This window comes from Lampetra planeri, chromosome 42 (genome assembly GCF_965212315.1).
Source record: "Lampetra planeri chromosome 42, kcLamPlan1.2.h2, whole genome shotgun sequence".
NCBI lineage: Eukaryota > Metazoa > Chordata > Hyperoartia > Petromyzontiformes > Petromyzontidae > Lampetra > Lampetra planeri.
In genome coordinates, this window is record NC_136148.1 from 7690347 (window position 1) to 7713797 (window position 23451).

The following is a 23451-nucleotide window of genomic DNA, read 5'->3' on the forward strand; positions in this document are numbered from 1 at the left end:
CGGGGTCTTGTAAATCATAGTCTGGATTGGCACGCGGCGCTCACGTGACTCGCAACATGGAGGTGCCGCGCGTCTCGCTCTGAGGAAGCCTTCCAGAGCGGCGGGCGAGGAGGAGGAACGCAGCGCGGGGAGACGGAGAGAGGCAGGGCGAAGGGGGAGAGATTCCACTCCTCGACAGCGCAATAAGGGACACGAGGTGTGGGGGGGGAGGCTGTTCTAGCGCCTCTGAAGAGCCGCAACTCGGCTGCAGGCGTGAGCTGCGGTTTCGCGTCGCGCCGTTGCCAGGTGACGCGGAGAGACGGTGGGGGGGGGGGGTCGTTACCGCGGGGAGGTAACGGCGTTACCACGGGGAGGTAACGGCGTTACCACGGGGAGGTAATGGCGTTACCGCGGGGTAACGGAGTCGTGGATAGGTAACCGCGGGGGGGAGGTAACGGCGTTACCGCAGGGTAAAAGCGTTACGCTGGAGTTACTGAATGTGGCAGTGTCCTACGGCGGGGTAACTGCGTTACAGCGGGAGTACAGAGGGTAATGGTGTTTGTGCAGTGGGGTCATTGCAGTGGGGTAACGGGAGGAGGGGTAACGCCGTTACAGAGAGTTGGAGCGGGGTAACCCGGCCACCCGGAATGTGGCATTACCACGGCACCAATCAACATCCACGGAGAATCATGTCGTCCGTATATTGCATGGTTGCATTGCTTAACTAATACAATATCAAGTGCAGGTTTCTACAGATCTATATAATCTAAACGTATGCTCCTGACATGAGGACGCTGACGTGATGCAATTTTCTCTTTATTCCCCTCCCTTCCATGGGTACAGTTGTCGTGTAGTATCTCACCATAGCAAAGCAACTTCTTGAAGTTTGTTTTTTTGTTAACGTCTTCTCATTGAACAGTTACTTGGGGAAAATGCTGGTGCCCATCTTCACACTGAAACTTGGTCATAAGATCAACCCGCGCATGGTGACGCTGGGATGCTACGATGGGAAGCACCCGTGCCTCACTGCTGCCACCCAAGCTGGAAAGGTGCCCAATGATTGCAATCGTCTGCAAAAGCTCATTCATTCCTCTTGTCCACTGGATCGATATCTATAACACAGAGAGAGAGGGTCATTGCCTCCAAACATCTTGCAGTCCACCAGACGCAACAAAAAAACGTCTCGGAGTGTTGCTTTTATTGAACCAATGATGCTGAAAGAATTCACTCCAAGAAGGCCATGTGGCGATGAGATGTTTAAATGATTTACTTTTTGATTTGGAGGAACAGATATTGGAAAGCGACGTTTTGTCTGCTTACTTTGTACACTGGTAATTTCGCTTTAGTTATATTTACATTACTTATGTAAAATAAACAATTTTACTTCCGAAGGAAGACATTTTATTTTTGTACATTGATAGAACGTGCACGACTTCCAGTTGGCAGTTGACTCCGCACTCAGCGTTACTCGGAAATCAGTGCTTTGTTCACACATTCATGCCCTGGGAAGGATTGGCATGAATTAACATACTCTTTGGTTCTTTCGGTAAAATTACGTAGGGTTAAATAAATAAATAAAATGAATTAACATGTGACGGCGCAATTAACTTTGCAGGTATTCATTCACAACCCTCACACGCGGAGTGTGGTGAGCGGTCCCCGTGCCAGCCAGGTGAGCTCCGAGTCGGACATCACGCTGCTGAACGTGAACCAGGCGGTGAGCTGTGTGGCCGCGGGCCGCCTCGACCCCAGCCTCTCGTGGGATGTCTTGGCCGTGGGCACCCACAGCAGCCTCCTGGCCTACGATGTGCACAACAACTCTGACCTCTTCTATAAAGACGTACGGAGCACCACGCATTCCCCCCCACCGTTAGTATTACGTGAATCTTCATGCACCTAGCACTGTGGATATTGAGTCCAGCAAGTGAAAATTGAGCAATACCACATACTCTCGCTGTGTGACTTAATTTAAGCTGGAAAAGCAGCAGAAGTACGTAATAGTCGTGAAAAACATGTTCTTGGTTGATCTCTTGTTATAATGTAATTTCTTGGCATCACATTCGATACATTTTAAAATGCATTATCTCGTGTAATTTTTATCTTGGGATTAGATATTACATATCACGAGCCTATAGCCATTGAAAAACTCAAGCAGCTTAGCTTTATTGTGATTCTCTCGTCCTATCCCTGGGCAAGCACATATCCCCATTTTCTCTACTCAATGCCTACTTTTGCATTGAAATATCCCAGAAACAGGAGAACATTAAGCTGATGTGTTTTAGGAAAGAGACACTGCATTGTCTAATTACAATGCCTACAAATCCTGTTTAGCACAATTATCAAGTCAAAAACGTGGTGACCCACATTATTACTCGCAATCGCTACCCCTGATTAATTATGTTACCTTTCCTTTCACCCACTATATCCAATGGTGTAATACTCTCATTTTTAGCTCCTCTGAATGTATCCATCTTGTTTCACCTTCCCACAAATTCTCTCATAACGAAAATATCAATATTGTCAATGTTGGTTCACGTGCAGGTGGCAGATGGAGCAAATGCTGTGGTGATTGGAGAACTCGGCTCCATTGCAGCTCCTATGGTCATCATTGGGGGCACTTGTGCCATTCAGGGTTTCGACTGCAAAGGAACAGATCTCTTCTGGACAGTAAGCATCTCTCACTATGTCAGCTGATGTTAAAACCACTGTCAAACCTCTTGCAGCGAGACTGGGTAAGCCGGAAAGGCTAACTACGTCAGTAATGCAATTAACACTGGCCGATTAAGCTGCACTTCAGTCAGGGTCGTGCAGTACCATTTCTGATAAACTCTTAAAACCTGTGAGAAGTGGCCTGTTTCTTGGGTTTAGAATCTGCCTTTACGATCATGGAAAGTAACCTGTATGAAACTATGCAATAGTATTTTTTTTAAGTTGTATTACTGTAAATTGTAAATATTAAGTTATATGTTATCAAGTGTCAATTAATTGTGTTCTGTATTACGTGTAAATATAATTATACCTAAGTATTCAATTAATTATTATTTGCATACCTGATGCACCTCATAGTCAAAATGATAAAAATATATATTTTACCAGGTAAGTGATCTGGTCACAAATGACAGCTCAACGAAGTGGCTCATCATGTGGAAATTTATAGGAACCAAATACTCTAAACGTGTGTTTCTAAAATGGGAGGAAGCACCGGGACACCCGGAGAATTATCCACACGGCCATGGGGAGGACATGCAAACTCCATACATACGAGTGTCAGGGACGGGACCAAACCCACGACCTGCATACCAGGCAGAGATATTTTATTGCCTTCTGTTCTGAATAAGGCCCATTGAAGAAGGGCCTTCTGAATATGTTCCCATTATATTAGATGTGACGTTTTTAATTATGTTCCAGGCTGTTACCACATTATAGATTTCAACTGGGTGCGAATGTTAACTTGCTGTGATGGCCCTGTGCAGGTTACTGGAGATAACGTACGATCACTCGCGCTGTGTGACTTCAGTGGTGATGGAAAAAATGAGGTGAGGCTTTGCTTCACTGCTCCTCTTGCTCTCAGTCTTGAACATAGGATCCATCGACAGTGCTCTCTTATTGGTTGTTTTTCAGTTGTTGTAAGTTTTACTGTTAGCTGCTATTACAATACATTCAGATGTGTTTTAATTTGAATGCCATTCGAGTTTTATATTTTTCGAAATGCAGCATATGCAGTAGCGACTCATGCAACAGTCAGCGAAGGCTTTGTGTATGTATTGTATGTTGAACTTCTTTTGCACCGTACGTAGACAACCATGCTAATCAGAAGTGCGGGAACGGGACAGTGCTAACGTGGCCTCTCTTCTGATCTTGTGTTCAGGTTTTTTGGGGGTAGGAGAACGTTTGTTGTCAGCCAGGCTGACATTGAGTTGTACGCGCCCACACCTCGTGCCCACGAGCCATCGGAACAAGCGGCCTAGTTGTGTTTGCCTACTTTGTTATCCCCTGCGCCTACCTAATCCGCCCGTGTGAGAATTGTGGGAGTTAGGAACGACTGCACCCAGTGTTGTGCCTGCCTCGACACGAGACGTGATTTGTCGAATTGTCCCAACTGTGCCTCTCAGCCTCTATCTCTGTCGTTAGAAATCACATCCCGAAAAGGCAGCCGCTAGTAGCACGATGTAGTAGTTTGTTTTAATGATTTGCATTGTATTACACAGCTTTTGGTGGGCTCAGAAGATTTTGATATCCGAGTGTTTAAAGATGATGAAATAGTGGCTGAAATGACTGAAACAGAGGTTAGTACAGCACATCGCACACACATGCTTACTCAATGGCTCACATGCTCACGAATGCACTCTCCATGTTCGCTATCACGCATACATGTTTACTCTCCTGCGTGTTTGCTCACGTATATGCTCCTCACTCACATGCGTATTCACACGTTCGCTCACTTGCACGCTTGTAGTTTGAGTTAGGTCAACACAGCTCCACACTCACTTGGTAGTATGAATATTGTATCACGGTAGTTTAAAAACTGAGGATAAAAAAAAAATCCAGAATTTAAAAAAATATTCTTCACAATTTCTGCTTTTTCACAGACAATTACATCTTTGTGTCACCTGCAAGGCAGTCGATTTGGATACTCGCTGGCTAACGGGACAGTAGGTGTCTACGATAGAACGACTAGATATTGGAGAATTAAGGTGAGATTTCTTTAAAAGATGTAATTTATCATTTAATTCACACCGTTATGCTTGTTTGAACTCTTAACAGTTTTTTTTAATGCTGGTAGTCCTAATGTCTGCTACAAGCTGTCATTCACTTCCTCCTGCTCGTTGTTATGGACACCATGAGTATATTTATAAACACGCAACTCTTATAACCTAGGTTATCACGAGTGAGCGATATTTATGCATTGTAAGCTCTATTGAACATGTCTGTCATGCATGTTCTACCGAACTCATTAAATGTCTGTAAAGGGTCTCGAACATCATACAGCAGTAGTGAGTATTCTTTGGTTCTTTTCGGTTAAGTCACGTCTAAAAATAAAATAATAAATAGACGTGACTTAACCGAAAAGAACCAAAGAATAATTCCTGCAGTCACGAAAGCTCCTAAATTAAGCAGTAGTGAGTTCCAGGACGATGGACCACTGAGTAGGTGAGTTGGTGTGTGAGTAGGTGAGCGAGTGGGGTAGGTGAGTTTCAGGCCAATGGACTGCTGACCACAAATCTGTCGAAGTTCACGGAATGGTCAGGTCACTATGCGCTGACCATGATCACTTTAGCCTCAAAAACTCCTACACTGTGTAGGTGTCTCTACCCTTCTGATTGAGTCCCATGAATACATTTCAGATCTGCATAAAAGGGACTGTTGTCTTTTCAGAACGTGCTTAAATTTGGTGTTCTACGGTCATGAATTAATTTATGAATCTCAATCGTATTGTAAAATGTAATTATTATATTAAAGGAAATAAATAGTTGTAATTTTATAGATCCAATTTTAGGAACAGTTGGTTTTGGGTTTTGAGGTATGGTCTGGTAACATTTATCCCAAATCCAATCCACAGGTGTGTAATTGCAGTGCTGTCACCAGGGTGGTTAACATCTAATATATGGGGTAATAATAAAGCCATGAAGTTTATCCCCTGTGACAAAGTCAGCAGATATCCAATGACTTGTCAAATATAATATACAATACATAGTCACTACACATGTATTGATAGCTGCCCTGTTTACCAAATATCAGCATGTGACTGGTGCCAAAACGAGAATTAAAATATTTTTTATATATATAATTGATGCTTAACGTTAATGGTAATGTCATCAATAAACATGCATACTTTCACAATGGCTTGAACATTTCCTCTTTAGCTATAAGAAGATAATTCTGGCATGGCATGATTTGTCGTAAGACTAAGAGTGGATTTTCTAAAGGTCTGATAGTTCCAGTCGAATTAATTGTACCACTTTTATTATGTAGAAAAGTAGTTCCAAAATAATATTTATAGGATGTTATGACAATTGAATAAATACTTATTTAAACGTTTCTACTATTCCTTGTACTAAAAATCATCAATGAAGCAGAAATTATATTGTTGTGCTTTTTTTAAATTTATTTTTCTAGTCAAAAAATCAGCCCGTCAGTATCCATGCCTTTGACTTGGACTTGGATGGAGTTAACGAGCTCATCACCGGATGGTCCAATGGAAAGGTAAAACGTGTGCAGAATTCACCCAAAGTTTCAAATGGCGATACCTCTCGGATTCTGTGTACCCCAATTGTAGCGCAGAGTAAGATTATACATTTAAGTTCACACAACGTGTTTTCGCTATAATGCGGTCCTATTGGAACACTTTTCACAATGCGGAACATGGCCTGTCATAACGCCGATCACGCCTGTTATAACGCGGTTCACAACTAACTACTGTCTTGAGCTGCGCAGCTGAGTGGTATACTACAGTACGTGGAATGATACAGTACGTGCCAGCGTACCCTCATTTCAGATGTTTGTCTTAACAGTTCTTCATGCTTTCGGAGTCCCTGATTCTGCTTACAATCATTAAGGACCTTCATGATGGTGGGCAGGCCCGGATAAAACTACCTTGGGGTGTGACAGGGATGCCCTCTGGCTCCCACATTATTTAACATTTTTAGACCACGTAGTTCGTGAATCTGCCTATGGCTGTACTGGAGGAATCTCCATTAGGTACAGATACAATGGGAGGCTGATCGATGCCTGGATGCGATCAAGGGATGACTCCCTATTGGTCAACCATCTTATGTATGCTGATGATTTGGTGATTGCTGCTCACTCAGAGGATGAGATGGAGGCGCTGCTGCTGAACCTTACAATCAGTCCCACCAAAATTAAGTAACTGCCTGGGTATTTTGTGCCATCAAACACTCCACTCCCTTAACTCCCCCATTGGTGATGGGGCAGTTGTGGAGAGTTTTCCATAACTGGGCAGTGTACTTATGACCAGCTTCAATTTGACAGCAGAGGTCTCACTCCGAATCAGTCAAGTGGCGGTATCTTTGCATCGGCTGTGTAGCGCTGTGTGGAAGCTACCCGGTTTGTCGCTCCACATTAAGCTTCGGGTCTTCTCAGCCACGGTCATGCCGCCCTCCCTTCTCTATGCTTTGCGAAACATGGACCCCCCGAACGGAACAGCTTTGTCGGTTAGAAACATTTAGGCTGGCCTGCCTACGATCCATCCTGGGTTTAACCTGGCTGGATTGTGTGAGGAGCTCACAAATCCTTGAAAGATCTTGACAAAGTCCTATCGGTGAGGTCCTCCGGCATGCAAGGCTGCGTTGGCTAGGTCATGTAGCCTGCATGCCCATCCAATGCATGCCTTAACAGCTTTTGTTCGGCCGGATAGAGGGGGCTAAACAGGCACGGCACAGGCTAGAGAGGAGATGGAGTGATGTGGTATGAGAGGACATGGAGCGGAGTGGACTTGCCAATGACTGGTACCAGCGATGTCAATATCGGCCTCTGTGAAGGAGGCTCGTGAAGGACGGTACTGGGCAGTTGGAGGTAGTCGCCCTCCAACAACAACGGAGGGCAGACGAGTGACGCTCGCAACAATGAGCGGAGTGCCGGGCGGCTAAAACACAGGAAGTTGGCACAGTAGGGGGCACAGGTGGCGCATCGGCCAGTCATCTCAGTCATTCAACCAATGGCACCTGGGTCTGTCCCGTGACTTCCTGCTAGCGGGCGTTTGGCACTGCACGTGGCCTTAAAGTGCATTTGGCCTTGCACAGGCGCCTTGGTGACATCACCGCCACTTCGTGGCAAATGGCGATTATTGCTGTTGCTGACTATAGGATGATTTTACAGTACAAACGTGATTCAGATAACGCATTTTTCGCTTTTAATGCGAAACTGTTCAGGAACGTATATACTCCCGAGTTAAGTGAGGGATTGCTGTACTTAATGAGAATCATGCCTCCGACATGATGCAATAAGCAACGTCACTTTCTTCTGTCAGATTGATGCTCGCAGTGACAGGACTGGAGAGGTGGTCTTCAAGGATAATTTCTCGTCCTCGGTTGCTGGGATTGTGGAAGGGGATTACCGCATGGATGGCAAGACGCAGCTCATTTGCTGTTCTGTTGACGGAGAAGGTAATCTTCGGCTCTGCCTGCATTTCTTTCCCTTGAGACTCTGCTCAATCCTGGGGTATTGTTCAGGTTTTGTTCTCTATATTATTCACATGTTTACAGCTGCTTTTAGAGCAATGTGTGTACATCAGTTTATTAATGATTTTCCAGGGATACCTTTCTCATTCTTTCATGACTTCATGTGTCAGTTATACTGGTAGGAACGAAGTGGACCAGACCACCAATAGATTAATGTGTCCGTCCGTCCGTCCGTGTATCAACATCGCCCCCTACTGCAAACACTTGGCATGACCCTGTCCGACAAGATGGCCGCCCGCTCCCCCTGCGATCTGTGAATTAAACAAGATGGCCGTCGCTTCCGGCGCATCACGGCAAAACTTTAAACTTCGCTTCAAAATTACTTTACTGAAACGCAGCACGTTTTTTTAACACAGAGACAAGAAACATTTATTAACACAGAGACGAGATACATTTAATCACCTTATTTGTGCACGAAAAGCACGGCGCGAGGCCTAGTGCGGCAGGCTTCGCGAGGCCTAGTGCGGCAGGCTTATTAACACAGAGATGAAACGCAGCACGTTTATAAAAAAAAAAAATACTTTACTGAAACGCAGCACGTTTTTTTTAACACAGAGACAAGAAACATTTATTAGCACAGAGACGAGATACATTTAATCGCCTTATTTGTGCACGAAAAGCATGGCGCGAGGCCTAGTGCGGCAGGCTTCGCGAGGCCTAGTGCGGTAGGCTTATTAACACAGAGACGAGATACATTTAATCGCCTTATTTGTGCACGAAAAGCGCGGCTTCGCGAGGCCTAGTGCAGAGGCTTCGCGAGGCCTAGTGCAGAAGGCTTCGCTAAGTCTAATGCAGAGAAGGCTTCGCGAGGCCTAGTGCAGTAGGCTTCGCGAGGCCTAGTGCGGCAGGCTTCGCGAGGCCTAGTGCGGGAGGCTTATTAACACAGAGACGAGATACATTTAATCGCCTTATTTGTGCACGAAAAGCACGGCTTCGCGAGGCCTACTGCAGAGGCTTCGCGAGGCCTAGTGCAGAAGGCTTCGCTAAGTCTACTGCAGAGAAGGCTTCGCGAGGCCTAGTGCAGTAGGCTTCGCGAGGCCTAGTGCGGCAGGCTTCGCGAGGCCTAGTGCAGAAGGTGGTGGTGGGGGGTGGTGGGGTGGTGGTGGTGGTGGGGGGTGGTGGTGGGGGGTGGTGAGGGCTGGTGGGAGGGGTGGTGTTGAGGGTGGTGTTGGGGGGTCTTTAAATCTCACAGCGTTTCTTGTCAAAACAAACACTGTTAATTAACGTTACACTAGAATACAGTTACATTTTTTCTTTAACTCCTTTATACCCGGTCGATATCCCTGTACCGGTACTAAGTATATTTTTTTTCTTTAACTCCTCCATACCCCCATCTTCTTGGTTCTTTCGGTAAAGTCACGTAGAAGGGAAGTAATAAAATAATAAAAATAAAACATAATAAAATGAAATAATTCTCACGACGTTTCGGCTACAACGCAAGCAGCCGTCTTCAGGTGAAGAATGAGACACTACCAAGCTAGGAGCTTATATATAAACTGGGTTGGAGGTGGAAGAGCGCCTTAACAAAAAAGAATGTGCATATGAAGAGGAATTTAGCATATTCATGGAAAATGCGTAGGAGGTGGGCGGGGGGGGTTTCAAAGGCATATTATGCCCATGCATTATGCAGGATCAACAGCACCAAGGGGGGGTGCAGGGAGTAGCATTAACAAAGGAAAGGAATGTTATTGATATGTAGCTGCAGTTACTAAACAACCACGTAGAAAACTAAAGTATAAACTACATAAAAAACTAAAGTATAAACTGCATAGCACCATCAGTATACTTACTATACTCTACAATAATCTGAGTTACTAACAGCAAGTAATACATTACAATTCTACGTCGTAAAAATTATATAATATGCTTCCATCTAAACTTTATTCTCTTACATCACACGAGCATATACCGTACTATATACTGCCATAGATAAACCCAACATTAAATTATATACTGTATTACTATAAACCACCCTATACCTTATACATTTCAACATAACACTATGTATTATTCTACCCACCCTAATGTGTATCGAAATGGTTTATTACGTCCTTCCAATGATTGCTAAGCCAGAATCCATCTTCCCGGTTAAAAAAAATTCCTCCATACCCGGTCGATATCCCTGTACCGGTACTACGTATTATTCCTACCAGCCCACCCCGCAGGGTCCTGTTATGTAAACATACATTAAGCACTTGTTATTTATATGGTACTTTAAAAAATACAATTTTAACACTTATTGGTAATATAATATAATTGTGTTTTTGTAAGCATATACTCATTTTATATATATATTTACCATATATAATTTCCCACATCTGTATTGAAAGTTGAATGTCGATTCAGGATGTCGTCTCTCAGCCATAGGTTCGAGCGGCTGGGAAGACACCGATGAGCACGTCGCGAATGAATTAATTCCGCGTGCGGTGTGCGCAGTGCGTGGATACCTCCCCTCGAGCCGCGAGGTGAGAGGCAGCCTCATGGACTCCAACACCGAGCAGGACCTGCTGCGAGAGCTGAGTCAGCGTAAGCAGAATCTGCTCCTGGAGCTCAAGAACTACAGCGAGAACTCAAAGGCAAGCCTGGTGCTCTCGCCGATTTCTCTTCCGCACAGGGAGAGCGGCTGAGGGGCACGGATGGTGGTTAAAATCGCTTGTTTTATTTTGCGTTTCTGATAACCGCGTATAAATGTCTAGCGATTAACTGAGAAATGAAGGGAGCTGTCACAGTGGTGCATCATGGGTTAGCAGCAGCACACTGGACTTTCAATCCAGAGGTCGACGATTCGATTCCATCTCCTAAAGTGGAAGTTGAAACAATGGGACAAGTATTTTTGAATTGCTCCACCACTCACCGCCTCTTATCCACCCAGCAGTGTAAAATGGCAAGGTCCCATATGGTGGTGCAAAATGTGGGTACTATCTAATACGTGGTTTACTGGTAAAATAACACATACACAAATACAAACAGAACTTTTTCTACAAATGTAAGCTTGCAAAAGCATGAACTAAAAGTGCAAAGAGCTAAGCTTGCTTTGCTCTAATTAATGTACAGCATATGTATTCTTATTAAGTGCCGTGACCAGCTTGGTTACTGCTGTAATGTTCCCGTACGTGTTCTCTGTGTGTGAAGGTTGGTCAGAATGCGAATGCAGGGGATGTGGAGAGTCAGGCTGGGGCCATCCCTGCCAACACCCAGCTGCAGACCTCGCTGACAGTCAACCCAGGCAGCAAGACGCTGCCACCACATGTGGAGCTGGCCATCTCCACCTCAAATAGTGAGCACTCAAGAGCATGGCTGTGACTGCTGCTGCTACTAATATTGTTACGCTTTGGATGCCATGTTGGCGAGATATTAACTACCTCGCCTGGTATATAGGAGGTCATGGTTTTGATATTTAGGGTTAAACCCCCAATATAATAACGTTATTTTATATGTATTTATGTTGAACTTCTTTTTCACCGTACGTAGCCAACCGTGCTTATCAGAGGTGCGGGGGAAGGACAACAAACTTAACTGATAGAGCATCACTGCTGCAAATTTCATTTAAATACTCTGAACATTGCGAACCACATTTTGTTGAAGACTGCTGTTGCTAAAGTTTGTTGTGGTCATGATTGTCAGTTCATACCTGTCAAGTGTCTGTGACAAGCCACTTAAACGTGTTATTATTTTCTCTTATGATGCCAATTTTGTTTTGAAATACCTCGGTAAATGTTGTTTTCTGTTTAGGTGTTTATGCATTCTGTGTACAAACTAAACTAAATGAAAAGTCAGGTATATTTTAAAGACAGCAATATTGTTGGTTTATTAAGATAATCCACACTGTATTTACTGCAGTAAAGTTGTTGCTGCGCATTTGAACTCTCCTATATAGTTATGATAAAAATGACCATAAAACCACTGTGTGTGTGTGTGTTGGGCGGTAATACAGACACAGTGATCCGGGCAGTGCTTATATTTGCTGAAGGCATCTTTGAGGGCGAGAGCCACGTAGTGCATCCCAGCGTCAACAACCTCAGCAGCCACATGCGGGTTCCCATGATCCCACCCAAGGATGTGCCCGTGGACCTGCACATCAAGGCTCTTGTTGGGCACAAGACCAGGTGAGGGTGTCCAGCCGTCACTGCAACCAGAGCCACGTTCACGAGGCTGCTCTGCTGTGCTAGAAATCGGCAACCACAACATGTGGTTCTCACATCGAGCTCTTGTGCAATCAGTCATAATGTATGCATTGTCATTGTCAGTTTCTTTGAGGATCGTCAACATGTATTTTATATCATTGGCACTGCCCACGATGCCCTTTTGCCATTAATACCACACACTTACAATTATTCCCTGGTGCTGTGCCTCGCAGTATGCAGTTCCACGTGTTTGAGCTGACCCGACAGCTACCTCGCTTCTCCATGTACGCAATGTGCAGTCCTGACAAGGTGCCTGACCCTCAGAGCTATGTCAGCTTCTCTGTCAACGATCGCATACAGAGGGTAAGAGCTCGGCACACACTGACCATCTTACCTTGGTTCTTGCCTTCATTACCGGACGCTCAGAGCATTCCAATGCACTTTTATAGTGCACTTTTATAGTGCACTTTTGAATCTTAATTGAAAACTAATTTCTTTGGAACTGCTTTTTGTGTTTAATTTGTTTTTCTTCCCCCGCACCTCCGATTAACACGGTTGGCAACGTATGGTGCGAATAAAGTTCAACATACATACATATATTCCAATGCCTGTCTCGACAACAGGCCTTCCCGCTTTTCTCCGCACTCAGACCGATCTGTCTTCTCTTCCAAAGTGGCTTACATAGCCCATGAAAAAATCTGGCCTCTTGACCTCCTTCTCACAGCCCCTGCATTATGGACATTACTGGCTAAGTACACAAATCCTCGACCTTGTCCACCTTCTATACCCCGACCGGGACTTGCGATCGTCCAGCGAAGGCAGCTGAGGCTCTCTCTAGGCCTTCTGTCTCTTTGGAAGCCGCCAGTCCTGATTCTGAAGCCGTCTACCCAGCAAATGGGCCTCCTGTAGCAGAGTTGGAATGCGCTGCTGATGAAGCGAGCTCATGGTGGTGTGGACAATTGGGAGAGCACATAGTGACCCAAAACATTTATATTTAAACTAATTATTCTCTAATGTGAGTGCAACATAGGTGTTGTGACATCGCGGGATGTCACTGTGTAATGCCGGCCCTAGAGAGACACGGCGTGCGATGTAACGACATCGCGGATACCACTTGGATGTGGGTGCAGTACCGCCCCTAGAGGGGCTCGATGAGCGCTGATTGACAGTGCTGGATGGCACCACGCTCTGTGTGCAGTGCCGGCCCCTACAGGATAGAGTGCGGGAGTGCCGGCCATGGAAATGGGGTTACTGAGGGCAATGGCACTCTGGTTGACCCTGGAGGACACATGACCGGTTAAGTCAAGACAGGGCCCCCAAGTGGGGGCTAGGGGTGGTCACGTGTCAGGGTCGAGATCCTGCTCGAGAAATTCTAGAAGGTGATTGTGACTAAGGGCGGAGCCAGTCACACCACAGAGGATATAAGCCGGGTCCCCCTGAGGGACCGGCTGCTGCTGTTCATCCTGAAGAAACCTTCGTCAACATTCTAAGTCCTACAAGAGTCTCCAACACGTGGACCTGGACCCAAGCTGGTCTTGTCCGTTGTAGCTAGTTACATTGTAATTAGTGTAGTTGGCCTGGTGGTCACCACCATAGGTTGTTATCCCGTTAACCCGAGTGTTGGTGTTAATAAATGTGTTGCCTCCAAAAGTATGTCTGCGACTCAGTTGAACCCGCTACATAGGTATAACACATGGTTTAAAATACTACAGCTAAACGTTTGAAATTGTTGAACACAACTACTATTTGTTTTGCAAATGTGCGGAATATAATTGTCGCCATATTTAACGTCTTGCATGCATCTCTGTAATACTCTGGCAGGTTATCCTGTGGCTGAATCAGAATTTCCTGCTAACGGAAGAGTGTGAATGCGAGAGCAGCTTCCTGCACGTAGCGTTCGAGTCGCAGCGTGGGAATGGTCCTCTCGTTATAACCATGAAGCCCAGTGGAGAGGTATGAATTGCACAGCAGATCCTGATCACTGTCACTGGGTTTGTACAGATCATAAGAAAGTTCTAAACAGCAATGTGGCCTTCTGTGTTTAATGTGCCATTGTTTGGAATTCCACATTCCTATCGGATTATTCTCAAGGACAAGAAGTCAGATGGTGCAGTAGCAATAACCAGAATGGCCTGGATTAGATTCCTGACTCGAGAGCTTTTCTGTGTGAAGTGTGTATGTTTCTCCCCCTGTTCTGCATGTGTTTGCTCCAAGTTCTCCCATAGCTAGTTAAAAACATACCATGTAACTGGTGTTGGCCAAACATCCCCATGCTGTAGAACTGTCTGCAAAATACTCAATTGTAATTACACACAGCAGCAACATCACTCCTAAAAAAAGAGTCTTGAGACTCTGTGAGGCATTCTTGGGTAAGTTAGCATAATAATACTGTAGTGACTGAATTTGCCTAGATTTAAGGCAATTTTTTTTGTACAATATAAAATGGTGCAGAAACCATTGCACGGTAACAACTTTCGATGATAATTGCCTTACATTTCTACATCGCCTTTACCTCCTAAACATACGTGATGTTTCCTCTGGCAGGTGTTGATCTACACGGATGATATGGACCTTGCAGGAGACATCGTGCAATCACTCGTGGCTTTCCTGGCAATAGAGGACCTGCAAGTAGAGGCACACTTCCCTGCTGAAATGGAGGAGCTGAGACTCACCCTCATCAAGGTACGTTTGCTGTCAAAGCCCCACATTTTGTGTTGGTTTGTAGCAGTGAGTGGGTCGATTATATTATTTGATTTAAAAAAAACAAGCACAATCTACGTATGTATGCATATATGTTAAACTTATTTCGCACCGTACGTAGCCAACCATGCTAATCAGAGGGTCAGGGGGACGACAGGAAACTAAAGACAAAAAGCAGTTCTAAAGAAATTAGTTATCAATCTAGTTTTAAAATTGTATAGCGGCAGTGACCATCTTTGTCCGATGGCTAGCCAAAAGCCGCTGCGATGATGACCGGAGTTCGCTTGGTGATTTGTAACTGGTATCAGTAAAACCATCCAAATTCTAAAAAAATACTGGCAAATTCCTTAATTGCCATTACATGCAGCAGTAATTGCCCCCTAACAAACAAACAGACTGTGTCTGTGAAGCATAGCACCTTCGGGATAGCCCTGCGCTATAAGAATGGCATAAATACTAAATGTACTCGGTTATTCATCTGAGCTCAGTCGCCCGGTCACCCTTTGAGTGGTATAAGTGAATACCGCTTCCGCTGCTGTTGTTGTTGTTGTTGCCGACCTTCGTAGGTGGACGAGTTTCACTCGGTGCACCAGAAGCTGACTGCAGAGATGGCTGACCACTCGAACATGGTGCGCAGCATGCTTGTTAGTGCCGAGGATTCTCGGCTCATGGGCGACATGTAAGCACACACCTGTTAACACATGCAAGACCTATGAATTCGCATCACAGAGTAGCCAAGCAGACTCAGCTTGCTGGAATGCTTGGCGCTGGGAACAGTATAGTGTATAGCATTCCGTCATTATTCACGAACCTTGCTATTCACGATTTTGGCGATCCGCGAATCGCATCTGGAACTCTACGTCTATTATGTAGGAGCGTTAACGACATCACAACGATCATCATCGTCATTGTCGTCAGCATCGTCATTGCATCCTTGTACTGCGCAGCATCATCATGTATGTTAATTTATAAACGACTAGCTTTACTACTCGGCTTTGCCCAAGACTTGGATTCTTGCCTTGGATTAATACACAGCCTACGCAGAGGGTGGGGGGGGATGCGTGACGTCAGCAGGCACATTGCGGGACGCTGCCGCATGCGGGTGACATCACAGATGTGACGTCACCACTCACTTGCCGTGCAAAATATATCCATTATTGCGCCCCCCCCCCCCCCCAAAATACAAAGGTCTATTTTTATACTTTTTGCATTGTGTGTAGTCTGGAAGCTACCCATATGCCAAATTACAAGTTTGTTGCATATATAGATTATTTAATACTTCAATATTTATTTGTATTTACTTTGTTTATTATAACAAAATTTGTTTTGTTATAATTGTCATGTATTTAATAGCTTATTGATGTATTTATTTGCTATTCATGAACATTTATGGAACGTATCCCTCGCGAATAACGAGGGAATACTGTATTACATAGATGTTGTTTATTATTGTTATGACGCTTGTTATCCCTCACTGAGCCCCAAGACTCTTTTACAGGAGGGTCCTGTCAAGTGTTTGCAGGAGGCGGGTGATATTGCTGCTGCTGTATGTAATCCTAAATTAGTGATTTGTTCTTTTTAGCATTGGGATGTTTGGCCAATACCAGTTACATTGTGTATGTTTAGCTTATGAGGAAACCAGAAAAAAAACCCAGAGGAAACCCATGCAGAACAGGGGGAGAATTTAAAATCTCCACGCAGTAAGAGTTGGGAATTGAACACAGGCCATTCTTGCTGTGAGGCACAATTGTCACCACTGCACCAGCATGATGCCTAGTATGAAGCTAGTTTCAGTATTGAAAACGATCATTTTGGTTAAACTGTCAATTCAAGTGTTGTGATACTCGTTGTCTTTGCTTGAAGGACACGTGTGTACGTTTAATACCCACGCCTTTGTTGATTTCCAGAAAAAATATGAAAAAAGGCTACACACAACTCTTTAATTTAAACAAAGATCTTATAAATGGTTACAAGATTCGCTGCAACAATCACAACGAGCTACTCGGCTGTTTACGGACAGTCAACCAAACTATCCAGAAAGCTGGACGACTCCGAGGTAAGAGCTTCTGATCATTCATCAATATATAAGACATCAGGTCGGGATTGAATCCACATCCTCTTCCAGGCGAGGTAGTTAACATCTAGCCACCAAGGCGTACACAGTTAACGTTCGTCCCGTTGAACCAGCAGCATTAGACAAGGTGCTTCAGTCATTCTGGGTAAGCTCATTAACAGGTCTACCAGTACCGTTTTTCTTTTCATATAAAATTAGCCTTCATGAAATTTTGCAGACCCTATAACTACCTCGTGCACGGTGTGCTCATAGAATTACTATTTGCTTTGACAATAGTAGTGTTTGGAGTTTTAATCCTGCCACAAGCTTGTTCTAGTCATTAGAGTTACTTGGTTATAAATTACCGTGCAACTCCCCTTACCCATATACCTGTTTTCCAGTTCCCATCATTTATCCATGTAACTAAATCTGCAAATGCTATCTGTAAAATTATTCAATGGATCCATATTGTGCAATGCTCTCACAATCGTATATTTCCTTACTCTAAGCTGGGAAGAATGGCCACTGTGCAAAACAAGAGTTTAGATATATATATTTTTAATTAGAAATGTTAATCAATGTGGTGGGAGTATTTTCATTCTGTGACTGTTTTTTCTTTGCAGCGGGAAAACCAAAGATGTTGGTGATATCTGCCTGCCGTGAAGCTATAAAAACGAACAATGTGAATGCATTGTTTAAAATAATACGAGCGGGGACAGCCACCAGCTAGAGCCGCAGCACTGGCTTCTTCAATGACAACCGAATCGGCAATAGCTTTAGCGTGAACAGATACCACTATTGACAGCACGTTTTACGATTCAAACATGGTATATCGTTAATTTACAATTATTACTTTTAAACCTATTCAGATACGTTATGGCATTATATAGAGTATTCGAATACAGGACTTTTAGAACTTGTTATATTTTCAGACAGATTGACCTGATTAACAAGGTTGGCTACGTATGGTGGAAAATAAGTTCAAAATTCATACATATTCACAGCCTGTCTTCACCCATTCAAGGCCATTTATGTAAGTCCCTACCAAGTAGCCAAACTAGGTGACCATGATGCTGCAGATAGTGGTGTTAATTTATTCAAAACTTAATATTCATAAAGCGCTCGTGTATTTGAGACAGCATGAGAGCAGCATGCACCACTTCCTATTTGATGCTCTACGATCTCGCTCAATCTCAACTATGAGGTGTGGACATTGCAGTGCTGCCTTATTGTGGGGGATGGTCAGAGCCCCAGTCGATTCTCAGGGTTCATAAATATCTACTTCAGCATAAGTTCTAAAACATTTTCCAGTTAAAAGTGCAGCTGCTAGGAAGGATGCTTTTGAGCATCAAATTGACTTGCCATGCCAAACAGACATGGTCTGATCAACAAGTTGCCAGCTTGTGCCGATTACAACCCCCAGAATAACGCAATGTTCGCACTACAGTCACTGACTTCTCTGAATGGTCTCACTTTTGTCCCCTCGCATGGATGGGTTTACTTCCACATTGGCTGAGAAAAAAACTTCAGACTGCACTGTGGTTCCTTGTCGCGCCTCACTCCGAATGAGCGTACGCCGTGGGGAGCATTACAAGTTGAAATGATTACTTTCAAAGGCAGCATCGTGGTCCAAATGTGTGACGTGCCAGGATCACAATTAACTGTTGTAAAGGGGTTTTTGGCATCAGACGTGTATGGTCTTGTTCACTCGGGAGTTCATTGAAGTGATGGGACCAGCAATTAATTCAAAGATATTTTAATGTTGTACAGTCATTTTGAAACAGTAACGGTTGTGCTATTTTTTTTTATAGATCACCACATATATGGCTCGTTGCATTGTTGGAAACGTTTCTGTGACAGTGCAGGAACAATATTGTTTATCCCTGATGTAATGTTATTTTCTGGGGCATTAGCAATATTGCAATTACTGTTGTCAAGTCAATTTTATGTTTGCTTAAACACGTGGCACATTTTCTGGCACATCTGCCACCCAAAGCGCCATGACATTAATACTCGTTAACATGAAAATAGACATTCTATGTGCAGTCAACAGAATGTGTCATGTTACAAAACTGAAATTTGGAAGTTTTTTAGTTTACCCATATGAATGTAATAAGCTTTTATTTCATTCGTGTTTAAGAACATATTGAAAATATTAAATTAGCAGCAAACCCGTGTGAACGTGTCAGAAACAAAACACAATGCGTGCCTGGTGATTTGTGCCCTGGACGAGCCTCGAGTCAATCATCCTGGGGTGCCGTGGTGGGGAGATGTTGTCAACTACCTCGCCTGGTATGCAAATCATAAACCCCGACGCCTGTGTTTGGAGTTTGCATGTTCTCCCTGTGGTCACGTGGATTTTTCTGCAGGTCCTCTGGTTTTTCCCTCCACATTTAGAATTAATATGCGTTGAGTATTTGGCTGCTATAAATTTCCACAAGCCATTTTATCATTTGTGGCCAGATAGCTTCTGAAAAAGAGCTACACAAACAGTCCATGGGTTATGGAAGGGTTAGGTTCCTGAGAACGATCCGTAACCCAAATTTTCTGTATGTCGGAAACTGAACAATTTTCCCCCAAAATCAAGATGAAATCCCATCGCCGAAAACAGTTGTGCCTCCCCTACCCAATTACTGTGCATACCCTCTGCACTTATTAATCGAATACCCCAACACTACCCATAATTAAAGTAATGGAACATATACTGTATACTGTATCCAATTGTTTCTGAATACCACGAAACATTTTTTTATACTGTTAACAGAAAGCAGTCACTTCCGAATGTCCGTTTACCGTGCATTAAGCTAGGCCTAGACTTCTCTGATCGCTGTTAGCCAAGACCATAAACAATCGAAGTATAATTGTGTTAAATAAAGTACATACAGTAAATAACTCGTGAAATAAACTTAAAATGAAGAAAACTAGCAATACAAACATGGGGAAAAGATGGTTGTAAGCATATAAAACAATTACATAATGCTACAAAACATTCCATTTACCTCGGGGCTCAGTGAAAGCTGCGCACTTTGGTGTAAATTGCTCCGGAATTAATCTGCAACCTCACCGCCCTGCACTATTTGCGCTTAAGAAACGCGAAAAATTCCACATGTTGAATTTGTTTTAACATAATTTATGTAAGGTCGGATTTCCATCGGGGACTTACTGTATAACTCAGTGGGCTCTATCTTACCTGGTAAAATAAAAAGTTTAGTTTAATGTTTAAACCTTAATTCATACAAACTAAATGGCTGGTTGCTTACATAAACATTTTCTGAGAATAGATGCATTTAATCTTTTTCCAAGTCACCAGTAATAATTATACAAGGAGTTTAAGGTGCTATTTAACAAATGTTACAGTTTTAACCAAGTGTTTGAAAAAATTCAAAAATGATTTTACCATACTAAAACTACAAATCAAATGCTGATTTAAAGTCCAAATACAGAAAAGTAATATTAATAATATTTTTTCTCTGAACAGTTCAAAACAAAAATTAGGAAGCCACAGCACACATCCCAAACAGAGCCTTTGCTTTAAAGGCACATACTGAGATTCTCAATACACATTTTTATACAGTAAAATAACTGAAGCGTGGCAATTGTAAATTAACTGATGTTTCAATATTTGCTTTATTTAGCTATGTACTTTGTTACAAATTAATTATTTGTCCAATAAAAAGTTGTTCATTTTAGACAGATTTTTTTTTCTTAAAATGTGATGCACGGTGAATTTACATTATCTCCACAAAATTCCTCCAGAGACATTATTTCCCCCCCTACCCCAGTCATCAGCAACACTTCACCCCAAACCCAATACACAGCAGCATCCCCGTGTCAAACAGAAATAATAAGCACTTGTTTCTTGGGACATTGCACAAAGACTGGCGGAGGCTCGATCAGTTTTCACTGCAGGTGTTCTCGGAGTCCGTGCCGAGGCAGGACGGCCGCACGTAGCTGAGCAGGGCGTAGGGGGAGCTGCGGTCTTCGTCCAGCAGAGTGGACACGGTTTCCTTCCAATAGCTGAAGTTTATGCAGGAGCTCTGCACAGGCACACGCATCAAATCTATATGAACAAACGAAGCAGATACCAATCAAGGATGTTGACTGTGAGGGACCCAAAACTTGGGTAACTGGGTTCTCGTAGCAATTTGTTGACCACTGCACTACCTCTCCACTCACCCACCAACTCACACATCGATGCATTTATATAACCGCTCATTCACACTCTCGTTCAACACGTGGCTTGTCGACTTAATGAGGGCATACGTTCTCGAGGGAGGTGCTGTCCTTGTCTTTGTTCAGGTAGTGCGTCTGCCAGAACTGCAGCAGAGAGTGGAAGTTGGTGAGCACGTGGCCCGGCTTGTTGTCAGCCAGCTCCTTCTCCCGCAGCGCGTTCAGGTAGATGGGCAGCCCCCCTCGCCGCAGGGCTAGCATCAGGAACACGAGGCTCGTGTTCAGGCAGCTCACGTTCTCCTGCAGCCAAAACCGTAACAGGGTGTTAAAACTCACTGGAGTTTTGTTTCTACACGAGGCTGATGACACCACATTTTCTTACACAACGTCACAGGAGCCTCTGCAGTGGCATGAGTTTTTTCGAAGTGGAAAAATATTATTCTACTAATTATCCAGAAAAGCCTCACCGAGTGTCACATTTTCATGAGGCTGTGCCAGGTTTTCAAAGTAGGGGGGGGGTAATATTGTTACGTGTAATACCAATTGAGCAATTTGCAGATTACTTTTCAGCATTGGCATGTTTAGTCAACACCAGTTTCGTTATATATATTAGCGATGAGAGGAAACTGGAGAACTCTGAGGAAACCCAATCAGAAGATTCAAGAGCTGAATGGCTCACAGGGCTATACCTAATAAATGAACTTGAAGAACAAGAATTCAGAGACGGTATCTATATATACACAGTAAAAGGGAAAAAAGGGAAGAGGTGGAGAACGTACAAACTGAGCAGTGCGGGAATTGCGCGTTGCTAAGGTGGGGGCAAGTCTATCCATAGACAACCACGATTGACTTCCCCACAAAGTAGTACAGCAGTCCCTCGGTTAACAGTTTAATCTGTTCCACGAAAACTACTGTTAACTGAAATAACTGTTAATCGAATATAGAAAGCATAATGTAAACAAAGCCAGTCGAGGTCTAAATGCTCGTAAATGGGCGTCGCTGATTGGCTAGGGCATGCTCAGCCCACTGACAAGCGCTCGGACTGGCGTGCATAGCGTAAACATACCGTTCATCAAAATGTTTACGTTCATTGAAACCATGGCGTCCTATGGGAGGCGGAATGTTAACCGATGTCACTTAACCAAGAAACTACTGTACTAATATCGACCTTGGAGGGACTATGGGCTGAGCCAACCCCCAACTAGGATTTAAACTCACAACTTACCCGTTGCAAGATGCTTCCTCTACCGCTGGGCCAACTACCAGGCGCATTGCTTGCAATTGTCAAATACTTTTAAGTGCAAATGCAACGCTTCTGTTGAGCGCTCATACCTGAGTGAGTGTCTCCACCTGGACAATGCTGATGAGGCGCATTAGGATGGTGAGCTGGTTCTCCACGCTCGCCATGTATGTCAGCAGACGGCACTGCAGCATCACCTCCGCGACTGAAGAGAGATATACGCGGGTGGTGGGCATTAATCACACAGCTGATGACACCGATTTAACCCGCGTGAATTTTGGCTGTAACACGAGGCTCTGGGTGTGCACTGCCATGCCTCCGTGGGTGTGCACTGCCATAAGCTCCGTGGGTGTGCACTGCCATAGGCTCTGTACCGGTGGAGTCGTCGGTCTGAGAGAAGCGTTCCAGCGACAGCACGATGCAGCGGATGAACATGTTTGAGTCCACCAGGGAGCTGTTGATCTGCGCCAAGAATTTCTGAAACTGCAGCACATCAACCAACACGGGTCACATTTCATTATTCATTAGGATAAAGCCTATTGACTTTAGACATGGAATTAACATAATTGACCTAGGCCGGATTGCATTAAAAAAACACTTAAATAAAAAAAATTCCTTAGTTTCCTATGTAAATGCGAATTTAGGTAAATCTTGTGTTCGTTTTATGCAACCAGGCACTGGGATGTATATGGAGGTACCTATTACTGTTATTTTTAAAATTAAACCAGGGTAAAAGACTGATTCTCATTCGAATTATTTGATGCACGTATTTCAAATTGATGCACCGTTAGAGTTGCGTCAGTTTACCTTTTCTTCAGTGTCTACGCATGTGTCAAACATCTTGAAGGCTTTGACGTTGAACTTCATGAGCTCTCCGAGCAAATCGAAGTTGCTCTGCAAGATGTCCCTGGACGTGCTTTCGCTGTCGATGATGCAGGACAGGATGTGCTGTGGGAGAGGGAAACAGTGAGGTAGGATCCTGGCAGT

The 23451-nt window shown here is 44.0% G+C and overlaps 2 protein-coding genes across 2 annotated transcripts in view; one reads left to right on the forward strand and one right to left on the reverse strand.

Moving 5' to 3' along the window:
- BBS2 (Bardet-Biedl syndrome 2) lies at window positions 1–19251 on the forward strand. Its single transcript, XM_078613837.1, has 18 exons — window positions 1–285; window positions 899–1028; window positions 1595–1819; window positions 2521–2646; window positions 3453–3515; window positions 4188–4265; window positions 4569–4673; window positions 6097–6183; window positions 7967–8102; window positions 10614–10753; window positions 11310–11454; window positions 12112–12283; window positions 12535–12664; window positions 14123–14254; window positions 14846–14983; window positions 15568–15680; window positions 16909–17057; window positions 17678–19251. Exons 2-18 carry the CDS (start codon window positions 912–914, stop codon window positions 17782–17784), a joined length of 2163 nt encoding a protein of 720 aa, XP_078469963.1. The 5' UTR covers window positions 1–285; window positions 899–911; the 3' UTR covers window positions 17785–19251.
- Window positions 18795–23451, reverse strand: part of TRPC4AP (transient receptor potential cation channel subfamily C member 4 associated protein) — a 20578-nt gene continuing 15921 nt past the window's right edge. The window contains exons 15-19 of the mRNA XM_078613836.1: window positions 23272–23412; window positions 22839–22947; window positions 22557–22669; window positions 21318–21524; window positions 18795–21091 (exon numbers count right to left, since the gene is read on the reverse strand). Coding sequence (XP_078469962.1) covers window positions 20948–21091; window positions 21318–21524; window positions 22557–22669; window positions 22839–22947; window positions 23272–23412 — 714 coding nt within the window. The 3' untranslated portion in view covers window positions 18795–20947. The remainder of the gene's footprint in view (window positions 21092–21317; window positions 21525–22556; window positions 22670–22838; window positions 22948–23271; window positions 23413–23451) is intronic.